The 20509-nt window shown below is 38.8% G+C and overlaps 1 protein-coding gene across 2 annotated transcripts in view; it reads right to left on the reverse strand.

Moving 5' to 3' along the window:
- LOC126475492 (uncharacterized) overlaps positions 1-20509 on the reverse strand; it is a 206276-nt gene that overhangs the window by 17758 nt on the left and 168009 nt on the right. For both annotated transcript variants that reach the window (XM_050103397.1, XM_050103398.1), the window contains one exon: positions 14830-14977. In XM_050103397.1, the coding sequence (XP_049959354.1) occupies positions 14830-14977 (148 nt within the window). The remainder of the gene's footprint in view (positions 1-14829; positions 14978-20509) is intronic.

The raw sequence follows: 20509 nt of genomic DNA on the forward strand, positions 1-20509 counted from the left end.
TTCTGTTGTGTAATTGTGTTAAGGTTTCGTACCCTGTATTTAATACCAATACTCATCGTTCTGATCACATTTGTTATTGTTTCAAGTGCTGTTGGTGGTAGTTGGCGAATTTTGTAGTGAAGTAAGTGTTGATTTATATTTTCTCTGGTTTCACATGTTTTCGTAAAAATGCTGCCGAAAAGGAAACTCTCACCTAAATTAAAATTCAGAGGAAATAAATACATAAAGGCAAATAAACTTAGCAGGCCAACGGAGCTAAGAATGTTAGACATAAAGATAATCAGCTTACCTGCAGTGTCTTTAAGGAGTTTCCTCCCTGTCAGCTTGCGGAGATGAACACTTGTTCATAAATATTGTAATGAACCTTAGCATGCTCTTTGATTTCATTTCCAATAATACTGTGTGCAGACTTGGGAGAGAATCAGTGTCTTCGCAAAGGGACTCTGTCAAACCTGATGTTGAACTGTACAAAATGTGGTGCAGTTGCTACAGCAGTAACATCAGGAATGCCTTCACTATTTCATCTCTCAAATCTACCCATTCTTCTTCTACTGCATTTCTCTCCTCTGTTCTCCATGCTCTCTCTGAAACACTCTACAATCTCTGGGTCTTTCAATTTATCCAAGTCCCATCTCCTTAATTTCCCCCCTTTTTGCAGTTTCTTCAGTTTTAATTTACAGTTTATAACCAATAGAGTGCGGTCGAAATCCACATCTGCCCCTGGAAATGTCTTACAATTTAAAACGTGGTTCCTAAATCTCTTTCTTACCATTATATAATCTATCTGAAACCTTCCAGTACCTCCTTGTATACAACCTTCTTTCATGATTCTTAAACCAAGAGTTAGCTATGATTAAGTTACGCTCTGTGCAAAATTCTACCAGGCAGCTTCCTCTTTCACTTCTTAGCCCCATTCCATATTCACCTACAACTTTTCCTTCTCTTCCCTTTCCTACTATAGAATTACAGTCCCCCATGACTATTAAATTTCATCTCCCTACACTATCTGAATAATTTCTTTTATCTCATCATACATATCTTCAATCTCTTCCTCATCTGCAAAGCTAGTTTGGCATATAAACTTTTACTGTTGTGGCAGGTGTGGGCTTCATGTCTATCTTGGCTAAAATAATGCATTCACAATGCTGTTCATAGCAGCTTACCTGCACTCCTATTATTTTATTAATTATTAAACCAACTACTGCATTACCCTTATTTGATTTTGTATTTATAATCCTGTATACACCTGACCAGAAGTCTTGTTTCTCCTGCTACCAAACTTCACTAATTCCCAATGTGTCTTACTTTAACCTATCTACTTCCCTTTTTGAATTTTCTAACCCGCCTGCCCAATGATGGGCCCTGACATTCCATGTTCCGATCTGTAGAATGCCTGTTTTGTTTCTCTTGATTACAACACCTTCCTCAGTAGTCCCTGCCCGGAGATCCAAATGGGGGACTATTTTACCTCTGGAATATTTTACCCAAGAGGACAGCATCATCATCTAACCATAGAGTAAAGCTGCATGCCCTTGGGAAAAATTATGGCTGTAGTTTCCCCTTGCTTTCAGCCTTTCACAGTAACAGCACAGCAAGGCTGTTTTGGTTAATGTTACAAGGCCACATCAGTCAGTCATCCAGACTGTTGCCCCTGCAACTACTGAAAAGGCTGCTGGCCCTCTTCAGGCACTGCATGTTGACTGGGCTAAAGACTGTGGGGAGCTGTTGGTGCCACCATCGAGCGGACCTTTTGATGGCCTAGTAAGTGGGTTCAGCAAGCAGACCATCATCCGGTACTGTGGGATACGCTACTGCCATCACCCACCTCTGTTTCTGTAGGCAGACTTTAATGCTGCTGGCCTTTCTACTGTCAGGAGGCCACAGCCAGCACAACTACATGCCCTTCATCACATTGTGTGTGGTGTGTGCCATCACTGCTCTGCTGCCAGCCTGTGAATCACAGCAACTGTTATCTTTGAATGATAAATGTTTACTTTGTTAATGATGTTCATTAGTGCCTTTGGGTGCCAGACAAGCCATCTCTCACACAGCTGTTGCTAATCCACACCCAGTGGTGGTGGTGGTGGTGGTGGTGGTGGTGGTGGTGGTGGTGGTGGACATACCATCACCACCACCCAACATAGCATCTAGCTTAGGCATTACATCTGGCATCAGACGTAGTCCAGTCTGACACGTTGGTATCCATTGTCTGAAGTCATCAGGTGTTGGCAGTGGTCCAGTTCCATTAGTTCAGGTTGGGATAGCAATAAGATTTCAGCAGCAGCTTGAAGGTCAGCAGTATGAGATGTTGAGTGTCCCTTTTTTTGCATTGGTCTTTTATGCTTCTTTTGTTTACAGCCATGGTAGGGGCATTGTATCACAAATGTGATGGTATTATTTGTTAAGCTGCAGGTGCCTGTAGATCTGTTTCAATTTAGATGTTATTGCAGAGAGGTTTACTTGCCACTGGTGAGTTGCCCGTATCGTAACTTGGCTGCACACAAGATGCTATGCATTCAGGCAGTGTCAGCTGTATGTAGCACATGTACCCATTCCTTTGATAGATTTTGTTACAGCTAAGCCGTTGACTTCTTATTTTGGTAATTGAACAGAGGATGTTATGGATCTGAAGGCTACAGCAAAGTCAGGGAATTGGTCAGGTGAAGCACACTAAGTACAGCCAAGTTATGTTTGGTTGGTGAAACCAAATCACAGTTTATGTACCATGAGGGACAGACTAAGGCACAGACATTTGAGCAGTTTGAAAGAGGCTTTTATCAGCAGTACGGCAAATGAAACAGTGCAACATTTCCAGGGAACAACGTAATCATCCGTCACAAAAAGGGACCTATCAGTAGAAAAATTTTTGGACATAATTTTGAAAGTCAGTGCAAATACTTAAGAATTAATGTAAAATGTGAAGGCAGATAAATACTATCACACTCAGTGCAGCATTGTTTCATTGCTAGTGTTACATTGATGCAAGGTTCACCTACCATGAAAGTTAGACTAAATAAACTGCAGGTGCAAGCACTAAACATCGATTCACATGATAAGGTGCCTAAAAGCACAGGAAAGTTACTGTGTGTTAGTTCGGATACTGACCCTTAAGTGAAATGTTATGCATTGTGAGTCTGTTACAATGCAGTGATGAACTGAATGCATCACATTGCTTCTGAGTCAAATTGTGGTATCCATTAGGTAAGCAGATGGAGATAACTTGGTTCCATCAAATATAGGTAATTATGGTGTGGATGATGCAAATCTGCCAAAGGGGCTACTAATTGCCAGTTTGTATGTCCTGAATTAGGACTACCTCAATAGATTTGGGATCTGGGTGACAAAAAGCTGTTGACATATCTGCACTGCATGAGAAACTGAAACATTTAGTGGGGAAAGACAACTCTGCTAAGGAAACCTTGTTGTAAAGATCTGCAGATTTTTTTAATTCACAGGGACCGTTGCCAGCAGCACCAGTTATGCAGCATGGATTACCTAGAGTTTGTAGTGCTCCAGTGTACAGAAAGGTTACAGAAGCCCAAGACCCTTTCCACCAGTCATGGAAGACTTTAGTGACCAGCATTTGACTAATGGTATCAGTAGCCATAGTGAAAGTCTACGGAGAGCAATTACTCTACCTGTCCCAAGGAACTAAGAAAGTGACACAATAAACATAGATTTGGTTGTGATTACAAATACTTGAACATAAGGACTATTACAGATGAAATCCTACACCAAATATAACAAAGACTCTGGAGAACTTGAGTCATGTAAATGCACCTTGCCAATGGATTTGAAAAATGGTTATCACGAGTTAAAACTGGTTCCAGAAGATCATCTGAAGACCACCTTTGCTGTTCCTCGAAGCCATTATCAATACCCTCAGAGCCATTTGGTCTTAAAAATGCACTAGCTATGTATCAAAGGCTACCAGATGCAGTGCTCAGGGGACAAATTGACACAGCGTGTGGTTTGTACCAATGACATTGTCACAATTCTGCTGGTTGCTAGACTTGTAAACTCAATATTGTGTTCTCGTCACAGATATGGATGAATGTATGGCTTGGAGTAACGCTTCATTCTGACAGATAGCGTGCCTTCACTTTCAGCATAATAACCAGACAATGTGCTCACTAACACAAAAGTGTACACAATCAAGTTTTTGATTGGTTACCAAGCAAACAAATAAAAAAGGAAATCAAGAAACACCGATGGCCTAGTAAGCTGAAAACCAGTTCACAATAAAAGTAATACTGTATAACAAAAGCAAACTGGTGCTTTTCATTTATTAAACACTGATAGCGTTAAAGTCATGCAACTCCATGGTGCAGCAAGGAGAAGGCATTTCACAGTGCTTCTGGTAGCCAGTGCATGAACCCTGACAAATCTGCCAAACAGTAAGCTGATCATCTGATATCTACTGTGGTTGTCACTTGATAGATGCCCAGAACACCATTCATGAATCATGCCAGAAGTGTACCCATCATCCAGAATGCATTTGGTATTGAGTCAGAGTGGCAAAGGTTGCAATGGGGGTTGATTAGTGACAGGCAGATGTTTCATCTGGTTGTATGGAAGGTGCATGTGTGAACATCCTTTTGTGATGAATGCTTGCTTCTCTCTCTCAGTGGAGACAGTGTCCTCCTTGCCATTTATGAGGATTTCAAATGTTTTCTCACATTTGTTAATGATGCGATGGGGACCAGCATAAGACAGTGTCAGTGGCAATTTGACATCTCTTTGCAGCATTACATGCTTACAGTATTGTAACTCTTGATGCTCAAAGGGTTGTGGAGTAACTCTCAATGTTCAAACAGTTGCAGGATACCATGGCATGATGCTTGTTGCAATCAGATCTGCATCATCCTTTCTCTGAGTTGGATGATAAATTCTGGTGTATTAGCATTATATATTGATAATGTGCATGGGTCAACAAACTCTCAGGGAAAGCCTATACTAGCTTTGTTGGTGAGGTGTCCCCCTATAGTTTGTACGTTGTTGCATAGGAAAAACAAAACCAATGGTAAGACGTCCATTGTGATTCATGGCATGCTAGTGCAGCTTTAAGTGATCAATGTTACTGGCAGGGTGGGAACTACTTGTTATGTGGTGCACTGCACCACAAAATTTACTCAGTTGGGCAAAGAAACTGGGTACAAACTGCCATTCTCTGTCCATATTGATGTGGAGCGGACAACTGAAACCAGCTATCCAGTGCGACACAAATGCAGAGGCTAGTACTGCAACAGAAATGTTAGTTACTGGAATGGCTTCTAGCCAGCATATGAAATGGACTATTACTGTCAGCAGGTAATGTTGTCATTCTGAAGGAGACAGTGGACCTATGAAATCAGTATGTACACATGCTAATCTTGCTGTTGTGTCTGGAAAACTGCCTGCTGGCACATGAAAATGGTGAGATATCTTGCTGTGCGAACATTGTACACTTGTGTGTCCATTTTCAACTGTTGTTTTGTATTCCAGGCCACACAAAATGCTAGCAATTAGTTTAATTTTGCCTTCATGCTGGGGTGCCATAAGTTATGTAAGCTTTCAAAGACTTGCTTGCATAGTGCTGAAGGAATGAATGGATGAGCTTTACCACCGAAACCTCACAGTACAGCTTGGTGCTTGAGGCTAGAACATCAACAGGCTTAAACTGAAGATGAGAAGTAATGTCCCACAAAAAAATCATGAAGTCCCCAGTCAGAACCTTGCACTTGGGCTAACTGCATACAGCCAACTGTCTTCATGATAGTGTTCATCTGGGACAGGCAGTATGCCACTCCATTGTCAATTCTTGAAATATGACTTACATCAGTGATGAATTTTGCTAGGAATAGATGTTTGCCATTTTGCCAAAAGGGATCCATTAGGAGTATATGTTGTTGTTGTTGTGGTCTTCAGTCCTGAGACTGGTTTGATGCAGCTCTCCATGCTACTCTATCCTGTGCAAGCTTTTTCATCTCCCAGTACCTATTGCAACCTACATCCTTCTGAATCTGCTTAGTGTATTCATCTCTTGGTCTCCCTCTACGATTTTTACCCTCCACGCTGCCCTCCAATACTAAATTGGTGATCCCTTGATGCCTCAGAACATGTCCTACCAACCGATCCCTTCTTCTGGTCAAGTTGTGCCACAAATTTCTCTTCTCCCCAATCCTATTCAATACTTCCTCATTAGTTATGTGATCTACCCATCTAATCTTTAGCATTCTTCTGTAGCACCACATTTCGAAAGCTTCTATTCTCTTCTTGTCCAAACTATTTATCGTCCATGTTTCACTTCCATACATGGCTACACTCCATACGAATACTTTCAGAAATGACTTCCTGACACTTAAATCAATACTGGATGTTAACAAATTTCTCTTCTTCAGAAACGCTTTCCTTGCCATTGCCAGCCTACATTTTATATCCTCTCTACTTCGACCATCATCAGTTATTTTGCTCCCCAAATAGCAAAACTCCTTTACTACTTTAAGTGCCTCATTTCCTAATCTAATTCCCTCAGCATCACCCGACTTAATTAGACTACATTCCATTATCCTTGTTTTGCTTTTGTTGATGTTCATCTTATATCCTCCTTTCAAGACACTGTCCATTCCATTCAACTGCTCTTCCAAGTCCTTTGCTGTCTCTGACAGAATTACAATGTCATCAGCGAACCTCAAAGTTTTTATTTCTTCTCCATGAATTTTAATACCTACTCCGAATTTTTCTTTTGTTTCCTTTACTGCTTGCTCAATATACAGATTGAACAACATCGGGGAGAGGCTACAACCCTGTCTTACTCCCTTCCCAACCACTGCTTCCCTTTCATGCCCCTCGACTCTTATAACTGCCATCTGGTTTCTGTACAAATTGTAAATAGCCTTTCGCTCCGTGTATTTTACCCCTGCCACCTTTAGAATTTGAAAGAGAGTATTCCAGTCAACATTGTCAAAAGCTTTCTCTAAGTCTACAAATGCTAGAAACTTAGGTTTGCCTTTCCTTAATCTTTCTTCTAAGATAAGTCGTAAGGTCAGTATTGCCTCACGTGTTCCAGTGTTTCTACGGAATCCAAACTGATCTTCCCCGAGGTTGGCTTCTACTAGTTTTTCCATTCGTCTGTAAAGAATTCGTGTTAGTATTTTGAAGCTGTGACTTATTAAGCTGATAGTTCGGTAATTTTCACATCTGTCAACACCTGCTTTCTTTGGGATTGGAATTATTATATTCTTCTTGAAGTCTGAGGGTATTTCGCCTGTCTCATACATCTTGCTCACCAGATGGTAGAGCTTTGTCAGGACTGGCTCTCCCACGGCCGTCAGTAGTTCCAATGGAATATTGTCTACTCCGGGGGCCTTGTTTCGACTCAGGTCTTTCAGTGCTCTGTCAAACTCTTCACGCAGTATCATATCTCCCATTTCATCTTCATCTACATCCTCTTCCATTTCCATAATATTGTCCTCAAGTACATCGCCCTTGTATAGACCCTCTATATACTCCTTCCACCTTTCTGCTTTCCCTTCTTTGCTTAGAACTGGGTTTCCATCTGAGCTCTTGATATTCATACAAGTCGTTCTCTTATCTCCAAAGGTCTCTTTAATTTTCCTGTAGGCGGTATCTATCTTAACCCTAGTGAGATAGGCCTCTACATCCTTACATTTGTCTTCTAGCCATCCCTGCTTAGCCATTTTGCGCTTCCTGTCGATCTCATTTTTGAGATGTTTGTATTCCTTTTTGCCTGTTTCACTTACTGCATTTTTATATTTTCTCCTTTCATCAATTAAATTCAATATTTCTTCTGTTACCCAAGGATTTCTACTAGCCCTCGTCTTTTTACCTACTTGATCCTCTGCTGCTTTCACTACTTCATCCCTCAAAGCTACCCATTCTTCTTCTACTGTATTTATTTCCCCCATTCCTGTCAATTGCTCCCTTATGCTCTCCCTGAATCTCTGTACAACCTCTGGTTCTTTTAGTTTATCCAGGTCCCATCTCCTTAAATTCCCACCTTTTTGCAGTTTCTTCAGTTTTAATCTACAGGTCATAACCAATATATTGTGGTCAGAGTCCACATCTGCCCCTGGAAATGTCTTACAATTTAAAACCTGGTTCCTAAATCTCTGTCTTACCATTATATAATCTATCTGATACCTTTTAGTATCTCCAGGGTTCTTCCATGTATACAACCTTCTTTCATGATTCTTAAACCAAGTGTTAGCTATGATTATGTTGTGCTCTGTGCAAAATTCTACCAGGCGGCTTCCTCTTTCATTTCTGTCCCCCAATCCATATTCACCTACTATGTTTCCTTCTCTCCCTTTTCCTACACTCGAATTCCAGTCACCCATGACTATTAAATTTTCGTCTCCCTTCACAATCTGAATAATTTCTTTTATTTCATCATACATTTCTTCAATTTCTTCGTCATCTGCAGAGCTAGTTGGCATATAAACTTGTACTACTGTAGTAGGTGTGGGCTTCGTATCTATCTTGGCCACAATAATGCGTTCACTATGCTGTTTGTAGTAGCTTACCCGCATTCCTATTTTCCTTTTCATTATTAAACCTACTCCTGCATTACCCCTATTTGATTTTGTGTTTATAACCCTGTAGTCACCTGACCAGAAGTCTTGTTCCTCCTGCCACCGAACTTCACTAATTCCCACTATATCTAACTTCAACCTATCCATTTCCCTTTTTAAATTTTCTAACCTACCTGCCCGATTAAGGGATCTGACATTCCACGCTCCGATCCGTAGAACGCCAGTTTTCTTTCTCCTGATAACGACATCCTCTTGAGTAGTCCCCGCCCGGAGATCCGAGTGGAGGACTATTTTACCTCCGGAATATTTTACCCAAGAGGACGCCATCATCATGTAATCATACAGTAAAGCTGCATGTCCTCGGGAAAAATTACGGCTGTAGTTTCCCCTTGCTTTCAGCCGTTCGCAGTACCAGCACAGCAAGGCCGTTTTGGTTATTGTTACAAGGCCAGATCAGTCAATCATCCAGACTGTTGCCCTTGCAACTACTGAAAAGGCTGCTGCCCCTCTTCAGGAACCACACGTTTGTCTGGCCTCTCAACAGATACCCCTCCGTTGTGGTTGCACCTACGGTATGGCTATCTGTATCGCTGAGGCACGCAAGCCTCCCCACCAACGGCAAGGTCCATGGTTCATGGGGGGGGGGGGGGGGGGGGGGTAGGAGTATATATACTGTATAAATGAAGAAATAACTCACTTCCAACAGTGTACAATAACATTTAATGGACTCATACTGCCAACAACTTGCAATCATGTACACTCCATTGTTGCCAAGCTGGAGAGTGTTTGCATGGAAACACTGTGAGACGCTGCCAGACCTCAGCTACATACTGCTGCAGTGCGGCACTGATTGCCATTTGGCTAGTGTCTACTATGAGCATGAGGGGTGCTTCTAAAGCTGGATGCACAAGGAAGGCGGCATCTGCTATACTTTTCTTAGCTGCTTCGAACATGTTATTCATTGACTCTGTCCACTGCACTGGCATGAGTTCTACCACAAGAGGTGGGTGACATCAATAAAAGTTAAGAACTTGCAAGAATCTTCGCAGTTCTTCAGCAGTTTCCAGTTGTGGAATATTCAAAATTTCTTTGAGTTTTGTCAGCAATGGCAATCACCCAGCTGATAATATGAGTTGACCTAAAAAGGTAATCTCTGCCTGGACAAAACCACACGTTGGGGTGTTCAACACTACTCCATATTTATCCAGGCACTTAAATACCTCAGTCAGGTGCTGTTTGTGTTCTTCTAGGACTGAAAAAATGAGCATCATCAAGATATGCAAAACAATACTACTAGCCTTGCAAAACTGAATCTATAAATCTTTGCCCTGTCTGGGAAACATTTCTCAATTTGAACATAAAAAACAGGCTTTCAAATAGGCCAAACAGCATTATAATAACTGTTTTCAAAATGTCTCTTTCAGCTCCAGAAATCTGTGTGTGTGTCTTTCCACAATCTAGTATGCCAAACACATTTTACCACATAATTCATAATAATAATAATAATAATAATAATAATAATAATAATAATAATAATAATTACAGTTAAAAGGAAGTCACGCTTGATCAAGGTCCGCGTCACTTTCCATTTTTAACCAGACATAACGTCTGAGAAAGGAAAGAAATAATAATAATCTGTCAACACAGAAACAGGGAAGTGATCTGTTATTGGCCTAGCTTTCAGGATGCAGTAATCACCACATGGTCACATGTACTGTTCTACTTTGGTACTACATGTAGGGGTGACAACCAAGGTTTGCCAGATGGGCAAGTGATGCCTTCCTTCAACAAAGTATTAAATTCTGCCTTGGCAATTGTATATTGATTGGGGGGCAGGGGGGAGGCAAGACATCTGGGTCTTCATGAAGTTTGTACATGTGAGGTAGTGTTGATACAACAAACAGCATTGTGACATACTTTTTGTGATACCAGGAAACTGTTCTAGGAGTGTGGTGTACCCATCTCCCAGTGAGTGGATCAGTTTGGAGTCATATATGGTTATGCTACAGTGGAATACATCAGCAGATAGTCTGATAATTGCATATATTAGATGAGCTTTGGAAGTGTCCAGCAGTAGGTGATAATGTGCTAAAAGATGGCTCTAATTATCAGTTTGGTTACATCTGCTGTGGTGAAATTCCATGCAAGGCACATCATAGCCCCCATGTTCCACTCAATATGCAGCGTGCCATATGTTGTGATGGTTGAATCATAAGCCACACATAGACAAAACAAGATGGCTGGTCGGTATTCATGTAAATGGGTCTGTGGCAAACTACCTAGGTCGGAACCTGTGTCCACCTAAAAACATGCATATTGTCTAGCAGTTTGTGATGAAATGGCATAGGGACAATGACTGACTGTATGGAGTGATTATTTCTATGTGTCTTTTACAACTGAGGAAGCTGCATGGGGTGGTACAATTGTGTGCCTTGTCTCCAAAATTCTTATTGTACCAATATAGGTCTACCTGGGCTGAGTAATTGGCTGTTGAGAAGCTCATTTTGGAACAACTTCTTGATCTTATGCTCCTATCCTCTAGTGTTCTGGCTGGAGAGCAGTTCACCCACCTGCTTGTCAGAGCATTGACCTTGTTCTTATTCCACTTGTGTTGCAACCGAGGTGCTATTACATGCTTTCATAGCTCCTGGGCAGAAGGTCAGTATCGTTGCGTCCTGAATCCGGCTCACCAGGTCTGCTACGGCGTCAAGTTACATGTCTGTTTGTGATGCAGTAATGGCCTTCACAGCACTGGTAGATGGCTGCTCCACCATGTTCACGGTAATGCACAGGCAACATGCACACATCAACCTTGCTTCTTAAATAAAGGAAATACTGGGTCTGATTGACACCCTGCAAGAGAACCTGCTGCACTTGTTCCTCCTGTGAAGCACACTCACTTTGAATTAATTTGGCCTTCAGCTTCATGTACGAGTCCGTTTCTGGGGGTGAAGTTATGACGTCTTGAACCTTGGCTTCATAATAGTGGCCCAACTGACTAACCACCAATGTGAATTTACTGGAATCGGTGGTACCTCTGGTGCAGAGGAAATTTGACTCCACCTGAGTAAGTCATAGTGTTGGGTTGTGTGGCCAAAAAAAAAAAAAAAAAAAAAAAAAAAAAAAAAAAAAAAAAAAAAAAAAAAAAAATCCTTGATATTGCTGGTGTGCCCATCATTTCACTAATTTCTGTTTCTTGAAGGTGCACTGCAACACTTCTGTGTTGCAGGTTTATTTTCTCTAGTTTCTGTTATGTTGGGGTCACCACAGTTGCAAGTCTGCTGGTTGTTATACTTGAGAACTTGATATTGTGATCTAGTCGTGGTGAGAATCAGATACAAACAAATGGCGTAACAGTTTATTCTGATAAATATCATGTGTTCACATTCAATGTAATAACCAGAAAATGTGTGTACTCACTAACATAAAAGCATATGCAGACAAGTTTTTGTTTGGTAACCAAGTGAATGGACAAACTAGGAAATCAGAAATGACTGACAATATTAAAGTTGCAGAAATCTGTACTAAAGCAAGGAAAAAGACATTTTGCAGAAGTCCTTGCAGCCAGTGTGTTAACCATGTTAACCTCTACCAAACATTCAGCTTATCATCTGAAGTCTGTCGTGTCTGTCATTTGTCATCGCTACATCATCACGATTGTATTTTCAAAAAATATGAAAGGTGAAGCTGATTGGGCAGGAAGTGTGTCAGATCTGATCCACATTTGATATCAGCAGTCTGTGATTTTGTGTCACCACAGACAGCAAAGGATCTTCAGTAATTTCTCAGACTTGGCAATTATTATAGGAAATTTGTTAAGGAATTTACTGAACCATTGAGTTGGTTGTTTAAAAAAGTGAAATTTTAATTGCCAACTGACTGTGAAGCGCCCCTTTAGGACTTGAAGCAGTCTTTAAAGTCGGGTATTGGTGTTTCCAGCTATTCTAGGCATGGTGAGTAAAATGTCAAAGAATGGACCTCATTTCAAGGCATGATTTTAGGAAATTGTAGTCTTGATGAAGTAGCTGCTTAATACATTCAAGAACAGGATGGTACTGACTGACAAGATGTGTAGTCCTAAGCTGTTTTTTGAAGATATCACCAGTACAAAGACTTTATGTGATGGCCCAGGAAATCTGCTTTTGAACGAGGCTGCTGGGATAATTACATCCAGTGAACACTGAGGTGGTGCATACTGTAAATAGTCAGTATCTGAACAAATACATTTGTTCAAAGTCCAAGACTGTATGGGAGGGAATGTTTACCAGGGAGCTGATGGCAACTGTCAAATGTAAGTACTCCTGTTTGTAGGTTTAATATGAACAGAAGTGTGTAGTTGACCCTCAGTGAGGATGATGTAGATGTCACAAAAGTGGCATGTGATTAAGAATAGGACCATGTGAAATTTAATGGTTAGAACATATTTAGAGATTCCAAAAATTTTAACATGTCAGCCTCACCATGATTCCATAAGGCAAAGACGTCATCAATGTATCTAAACCAAACCAGGGGGCTTATGGATCCCGAGAAATCACCTCACATGCAATCCAAGACAAGGTTGCAATAGAAAGGAGCCATGCTTGTTCCTGTGGCTATACCCCAGACCTATTTGTATGTCTGCCTCTCAAAGGTAAAGTAATTTTTTACAAGTACAAAATTGTAAAATGAGTGGGAAGGATGTCAAATGTTCAGAACCAGGTGGGTGTTAGTTGAGGTGGTAATGTTCAGCAGCGGACAGATTATATACTTGGAAAACATTGGTATAAGGTGAGATGGCATCAGTAGTGACAAGCAAGGTGTATGATGGGAGTGGGACAGGCACAGGTTTCAGACAATCTGAGGAATGATTTGTGCATAGCCTGTCCTTTACAGAATTAACTAAGAATTGATCACTCCATCATTATCCTGTAGAAATGTCAGAAAGCTGGCATAGATCCTCCCTTACATACTCCCATCTCTCAAGAACCAGAATAATAGATTTATATCCACCAGGATTATACCACCAATGAAATGTGACACTATTAACTTACCCATTTGGTTTAAACACTGAGATTCTTGACCATTAAAAAGCTGTTTATCAGAAATTGAAAAATGTGTTTCAGTAAATGTGAAGGAACTGAAAACTAAGTGCTGCAGCATAGTGTATGTTCTTTAATGAAAGTCGTTCCAACCCATTACTACCAGGAGAGTGGTCCAACACAGCTGATTATAAGACCACTGAAGGTGAATAGCCAGAGCTGATAGTTATAAATTCCATTCCCACAGCAAGACAGTAGCCATAAATTTTCTATAAAGTGACATGAATAACATATTCACTAGCCAGTAAGAACCAAATGGCTCCTTATTGCATAAATCTTTACTGATTCCAGACTGAATGTGGGAGCTGCAGTCTGGCATACAATTTCAATATAAGACCAACCAGGAAACTTGCATATTGTGGGCAATTTTTGTATTAAATGAACCATCCAGAAACCCTAAAAGCTTCACTTCTGCCAGAACTTCTCTCATAATTTTCTAACTTTCCAGGTGTGAGACCAGATGCTGAGCAAATAGTTTAAATCTTTTAGGGAGTTTCAAAAAGGCACACAGGGAAAGATTCATTTGGGAAACTGTCCCCGATAGTCTGTGGCTGAAACTTTTATCCAAAATCCACTTTCTTTCAGGAGCACTGATACATCCAGTTGTGTGAGTGTGTTTGTGTCAAGTTTGGCAAGTGCTAGTGTGCACTTGCTGATTGCTGATGTGGAATTGTTACAAAGTGTGGAGAGAGAGAGAGAGAGAGAGAGAGAGAGAGAGAGAGAGAGAGAGAGAGAGAGAGAGAGCTGAGCCTGGATGTATCAGTCAGTAAATGCATTACTCATGAAAGAAAGGTCTACATTTGAATACTGGTCTGCCACACATTTGTACTCTACCATTAACATTAGTGTTCAGACACATTATGTAATTTACCTAAATATAAGCCTAAACAGTGACATACACTACTTCATGATGCCCTAAAAGCTTTTCAATTTTCCATTAAGATCCTGTCACTGAGTAGGGGGGAAAATTTTTATTTCATCTCTTGTCTAATTACGAATACCTACTGAAGTACCTATATGAATAAATTTTTTCTGTGTAGTGATATTTGCAAAATGAGTGAATGAATGAAATGTAAAAAAAATTGCCACTACAGGTACCTAACTTCTCAGAAATGCAAGAGAGTGCTACTTTTGTGTCAAATTTTTAAATTCTTCAATTAATCTCACAAAATGAAATTTTAGCCTATTGTTAAATAAGAGCACAACTTTTATACTACCTGTAATTGTAACTTTTGGACTGGAAGGTGAAGCATATGAAATGCCATACAAGTCTTGAAGCGATGCTTGCTGAACAGTTTCCCTTAATGCTGTAGGTGACCAAGTACATTGGTTGTACATTGTACTAAAATGTGATTGCCTTCGGATCTGTATATCACAAAGCAACATTTTCTAGTTATTAGCTACAGAGTATGTAAGCATAGAACTTTATATAAAGTGTTATTAAGTTTGTGACAATAGCATACATAATTACACCACTATTGGATATTATAAACTGATCATTCTGAGGAGTATTCCTGATCAGCTTAAATTAATTAACTATGTATGAAAGGGAAAGAATGATTATTCTAATAATTATAGACCAGTATCTTTAATACCAAACTTCTCAAAAAAATTAGATATGATCACATTCAACAGACTAACTGCTACATGCAAAGGCATAACTTAATAACTCCAGTACAGCATGAATACCAGAAAAGGAAATCAACAGAAACAGCAAATTAATCATTAATGGAATTTACTGTAAAGATCTAGGTCTACAGCATTGTTGTATCTGGAGACTTTCTTGACTTATCCAAGGCATTTGACACAGCTATGTAGTCCTAATAAAGAAACTAGAGAATACTGGTATCTGTGGACATGCAGCGGGCTAGATAACATTGTATCTGATTAACAGAAGGTATTATGTAGGCATTACAAACTTATACATATCAAAAGTTAGAAGCATGATGTATGCTGTACTTCAAGGATCTGTAATAAGACCTATCCTGTTAAATTTACTTGTATATAATGTACAAAAATGTGATAATGAAAATAAAATATAGTATGCAGATAATACGACTGTACTAATGCATTTCCAGCAATTTTGAAGCAATTGAGAAAAATGCTTTCGTATCAGTCAATAACACAGGAAGTTGGCTCACAGAAAATGAGCTAATTAATAATCTGAAAAAAAAAACTATGTACATGGTTTTCAATAACAATCAAAAAGAAGAAAACATGAATGTTTTTAGATTGAAAAGACTGGAAGATGTAGCTTCATTTAAACTTTGAGTTATAACAATTGAAAATGAGCTAAATTGGAAACAGCAGATAAATAATGTTTCGGATAAGCTAAGCTCAGTGATTTTCCTAACAGAACAGCAGGCTAAGACTGCATATCAAGACCTTTTATACACCATAATGGATTTTTTGAGCTATATATGCAATACGGAATCACAGTATGCATGAACCGTACCATCACAGGAATAAACAGAATATTCATATTGCAGAAGAAAGCAATTTTAATTATATTCAAAAAGAAGCAAGAATAATCTTGTAGAAATTGTTTCAGATATGTTAACATTTTGACATTCCTATTGTTGCATATATTCAAGACCATTGTGTCTGCATTATTAAATCTCGCATAACTGGAGACCAATGACGCTGTTTATACCTATAGCACAAGGAACAGAAAACAATTGCCATACATCTTACATACACTAATGATATTTGAAAAAGGAGCCAAATACACTGTCAAGTTAATACAAGCATTTCCAAGAGAATTATAAAACTGCAAAACGGAGAAGATTTCCCTGTAACTCTAAAAAGGTTTTAAATAGAAGAAGAATTCTGTAGTGTAGCTGAGTACATGAGCAGTCAGTCATAAAAATTTTACTTTACGAGTGATAAATTTTATATCCCACATTAAGAGAAACTAGCCTTAGAAATTAAACTAGAATTAGAACCACTCACACATAATCAAAGATAATATTGTGTCACAAAATTGTATTTTTTTAAACTCTGATGCTGTAAATCAAATATATTGTAAATCATTGTGGGTTATGTAAAATTGTGTATATACTGCACAATGTGGTGGTGATGATAATGTTTGGTTTGTGGGACACTCAACTGTGTGGTCATCAGTGCCCATACAATATCCCAATTTTTACGCAGTCCAATTTGTATACAGTCCAATCAATCCACTGTCACAAATGATGATTTATTATTATTATTATTATCTTTCCTTTCTCAGACCTTAGGTCTGGTTCGGAATGAAAGTGACGCGGACCTTGATCAAGCGTCACTTCGTTTTAACTGTACGGTATATGCTACATTGCGTTTAGGAACTTTCGGGTAATTGAACATGTATCAATAATTACGGATTTCTGAAGTTGTATATATAAGTTTGGATGTAGCTGTATTGCATTGATGTACTGGTGGATATTGCGTGGTATGACTCCTGTAGTTGAAAGTATAATTGGTATAATGTCAACTTTATCCTGATGCCACATGTCCTTGACTTCCTCAGCCAGTTGGATGTATTTTTCAATTTTTTCTCCTGTTTTCTTCTGTATATTTGCTGTATTGGGTATGGATATTTCAATTAGTTGTGTTAATTTCTTCTTTTTATTGGTGAGTATGATGTCAGGTTTGTTATGTGGTGTTGTTTTATCTGTTATAATGGTTCTGTTCCAGTATAATTTGTATTCATCATTCTCCAGTACATTTTGTGGTGTATACTTGTATGTAGGAACGTGTTGTTTTAAAAGTTTATGTTGTAAGGCAAGCTGTTGATGTATTATTTTTGCGACGTTGTCATGTCTTCTGGGGTATTCTGTATTTGCTAGTATTGTACATCCGCTTGTGATGTGATCTACTGTTTCTATTTGTTGTTTGCAAAGTCTGCATTTATCTGTTGTGGTATTGGAATCTTTAATAATATGCTTGCTGTAATATCTGGTGTTTATTGTTTGATCCTGTATTGCAATCATGAATCCTTCTGTCTCACTGTATATATTGCCTCTTCTTAGCCATGTGTTGGATGCGTCTTGATCGATGTGTGGCTGTGTTAGATGATACGGGTGCTTGCCATGTAGTGTTTTCTTTTTCCAATTTACTTTCTTTGTATCTGTTGATGTTATGTGATCTAAAGGGTTGTAGAGGTGGTTATGAAATTGTAGTGGTGTAGCCGATGTATTTATGTGGGTGATTGCTTTGTGTATTTTGCTAGTTTCTGCTCGTTCTAGAAAGAATTTTCTTAAATTGTATACCTGTCCATAATGTAGGTTTTTTATGTCGATAAATCCCCTTCCTCCTTCCTTTCTGCTTAATGTGAATCTTTCTGTTGCTGAATGTATGTGATGTATTCTATATTTGTGGCATTGTGATCGTGTAAGTGTATTGAGTGCTTCTAGGTCTGTGTTACTCCATTTCACTACTCCAAATGAGTAGGTCAATATTGGTATAGCATAGGTATTTATAGCTTTTGTCTTGTTTCTTGCTGTCAATTCTGTTTTCAGTATTTTTGTTAGTCTTTGTCTATATTTTTCTTTTAGCTCTTCCTTAATATTTCTATCATCTATTCCTATTTTTTGTCTGTATCCTAGATATTTATAGGCATCTGTTTTTTCCATCGCTTCTATGCAGTCGCTGTGGTTATCCAATATGTAATCTTCTTGTTTAGTGTGTTTTCCCTTGACTATGCTATTTTTCTTACATTTGTCTGTTCCAAAAGCCATATTTATATCATTGCTAAATACTTCTGTTATCTTTAGTAATTGGTTGAGTTGTTGATTTGTTGCTGCCAGTAGTTTTAGATCATCCATGTATAGCAAATGTGTGATTTTGTGTGGGTATGTTCCAGTAATATTGTAACCATAATTTGTATTATTTAGCATGTTGGATACTGGGTTCAGAGCAAGGCAGAACCAGAAATGACTTAATGAATCTCCTTGGTATATTCCACGCTTAATCTGTATTGGCTGTGATGTGATATTATTTGAATTTGTTTGGATATTGAGTGTAGTTTTCCAGTTTTTCATTACTATGTTTAGGAACTGTATCAATTTAGGATCTACTTTATATATTTCCAATATTTGTAGTAGCCATGAGTGGGGTACACTATCAAAAGCTTTTTGGTAATCGATGTATGCGTAGTGTAGCGACCTTTGTTTAGTTTTAGCTTGATATGTCACCTCTGCATCTATTATCAGTTGCTCTTTACATCCTCGTGCTCCTTTGCAACAGCCTTTTTGTTCTTCATTTATAATTTTGTTCTGTGTTGTATGTGTCACTAGTTTCTGTTTAATGACTGAAGTTAATATTTTGTATATTGTTGGTAGGCATGTTATGGGGCGATATTTAGATGGGTTCGCTGTGTCTGCTTGATCTTTAGGTTTCAGATAAGTTATTCCATGTGTAAGTGTATCAGGGAATGTGTATGGGTCTGCAATGTAACTGTTAAATAATTTAGTTAGATATGAATGTGTTGCGGTGAACTTCTTTAACCAGAAATTTGCTATTTTATCATTTCCAGGGGCTTTCCAATTGCGATTAGAATTAATTGCTTGGGTGACTTCATGTTGCAAAATTGTCACTTCAGGCATTTGTGGTATCATCTTGTATGTGTCTGTTTCTGCTTGTATCCACCGTGCATGCCTGTTATGTTGTACCGGGTTTGACCATATGTTGCTCCAGAAGTGTTCCATGTCTGTTATGTTTGGTGGATTGTTTATTTCAATGTGTGTGTTATCTATTGTCTGGTAAAATTTCTTTTGGTTTGTGTTGAATGTTTGGTTTTGTTTCCTTCTATTTTCACTTTTTTTGTATCTTCTGAGTCGTTTGGCGAATGCTTGTAATTTCTGCTTCTTTTCGTCTAATTGCTCTGTCGCTTCTTGTTGTGAGATTTTACCTAACCTTTTTCGTTTTTTTTCCGAGATTTCATTTCTTATAAATTGTGTTAGCTGTCCGATGTCTTTTCTCAGTTTTTCTATTTTGATCTGTAGCCTGTGTTGCCATGCTGGTTTTGTGGGTTTCTTCTGTGTGTTGGTTGGTTCTGATCTCTGCCTAGTGTGTATATTTAGTGTAGTGAGTGCTCCTATATATACCAGTAGTTGTAACTCTTCCATAGTTGTGTTTTCATTTATTTTGTTGTGTATGATTGTGTTGATAGTTTTTATTGTTGTTTCGACTTGTGGGTTATTTGGTGGTCTATGCAAGAATGGTCTAATGTCTGTATTTGTGTCTTTGTATTCTATATATGTTAGCTGAAATTTTTCTTCTATATCTAATATCTGTGTCACTTTGTGTTCTATTTGTGCTTGTTCTGGTGGCTGCCTTAAGATTTTGTTTTCCTCTGATTGTTTAATTGGTGCGTGTTGTTCTTTGTTTGTTTGCTCTGGGATGTTTGAGTCCATTACTGTATTTTCTTCTTCTTCTGATTGCACATTATTTTGTTCCAGTATTTGTTGTACTTGTTGTTTGATGTTATCTAATTCTGACTGGGGTATCCTGTTATTTTTTATTATTACACGGATCTGATCAGCTAGTCGTTGTTCTGTTAAAAATTTTAATTCTGGGTATCTGGTAATAAATGTTGTGTATACTTGTGATCTGTATCCAGTTGTGTTGGTTCCTAGGTTTGTTGCTTGGTAATAACAGAACATTAGGTGTCGATTAACTTCATCTGACCATCTCATCCTCTGTCTTTGTTTTCCTTCTAGGTTGGTTGCAGGAAGCATATCCTGCAAAACACCTCTATTTGGATTTAAATCATTTTCCAGTTGGTTATCAGTGTCGTTACCATTGTGGGCGGGCATAGGGTTCAAGCGTCATCCCCGACCATGACGGCGCTTGTCCGAGGCTTCATTAGTTCTGTCCTGAACCAACTAATCACACTAAAAGGGGGGTTAGCCCTAT

This window comes from Schistocerca serialis, chromosome 4 (assembly GCF_023864345.2).
Source record: "Schistocerca serialis cubense isolate TAMUIC-IGC-003099 chromosome 4, iqSchSeri2.2, whole genome shotgun sequence".
Taxonomy (NCBI): domain Eukaryota; kingdom Metazoa; phylum Arthropoda; class Insecta; order Orthoptera; family Acrididae; genus Schistocerca; species Schistocerca serialis.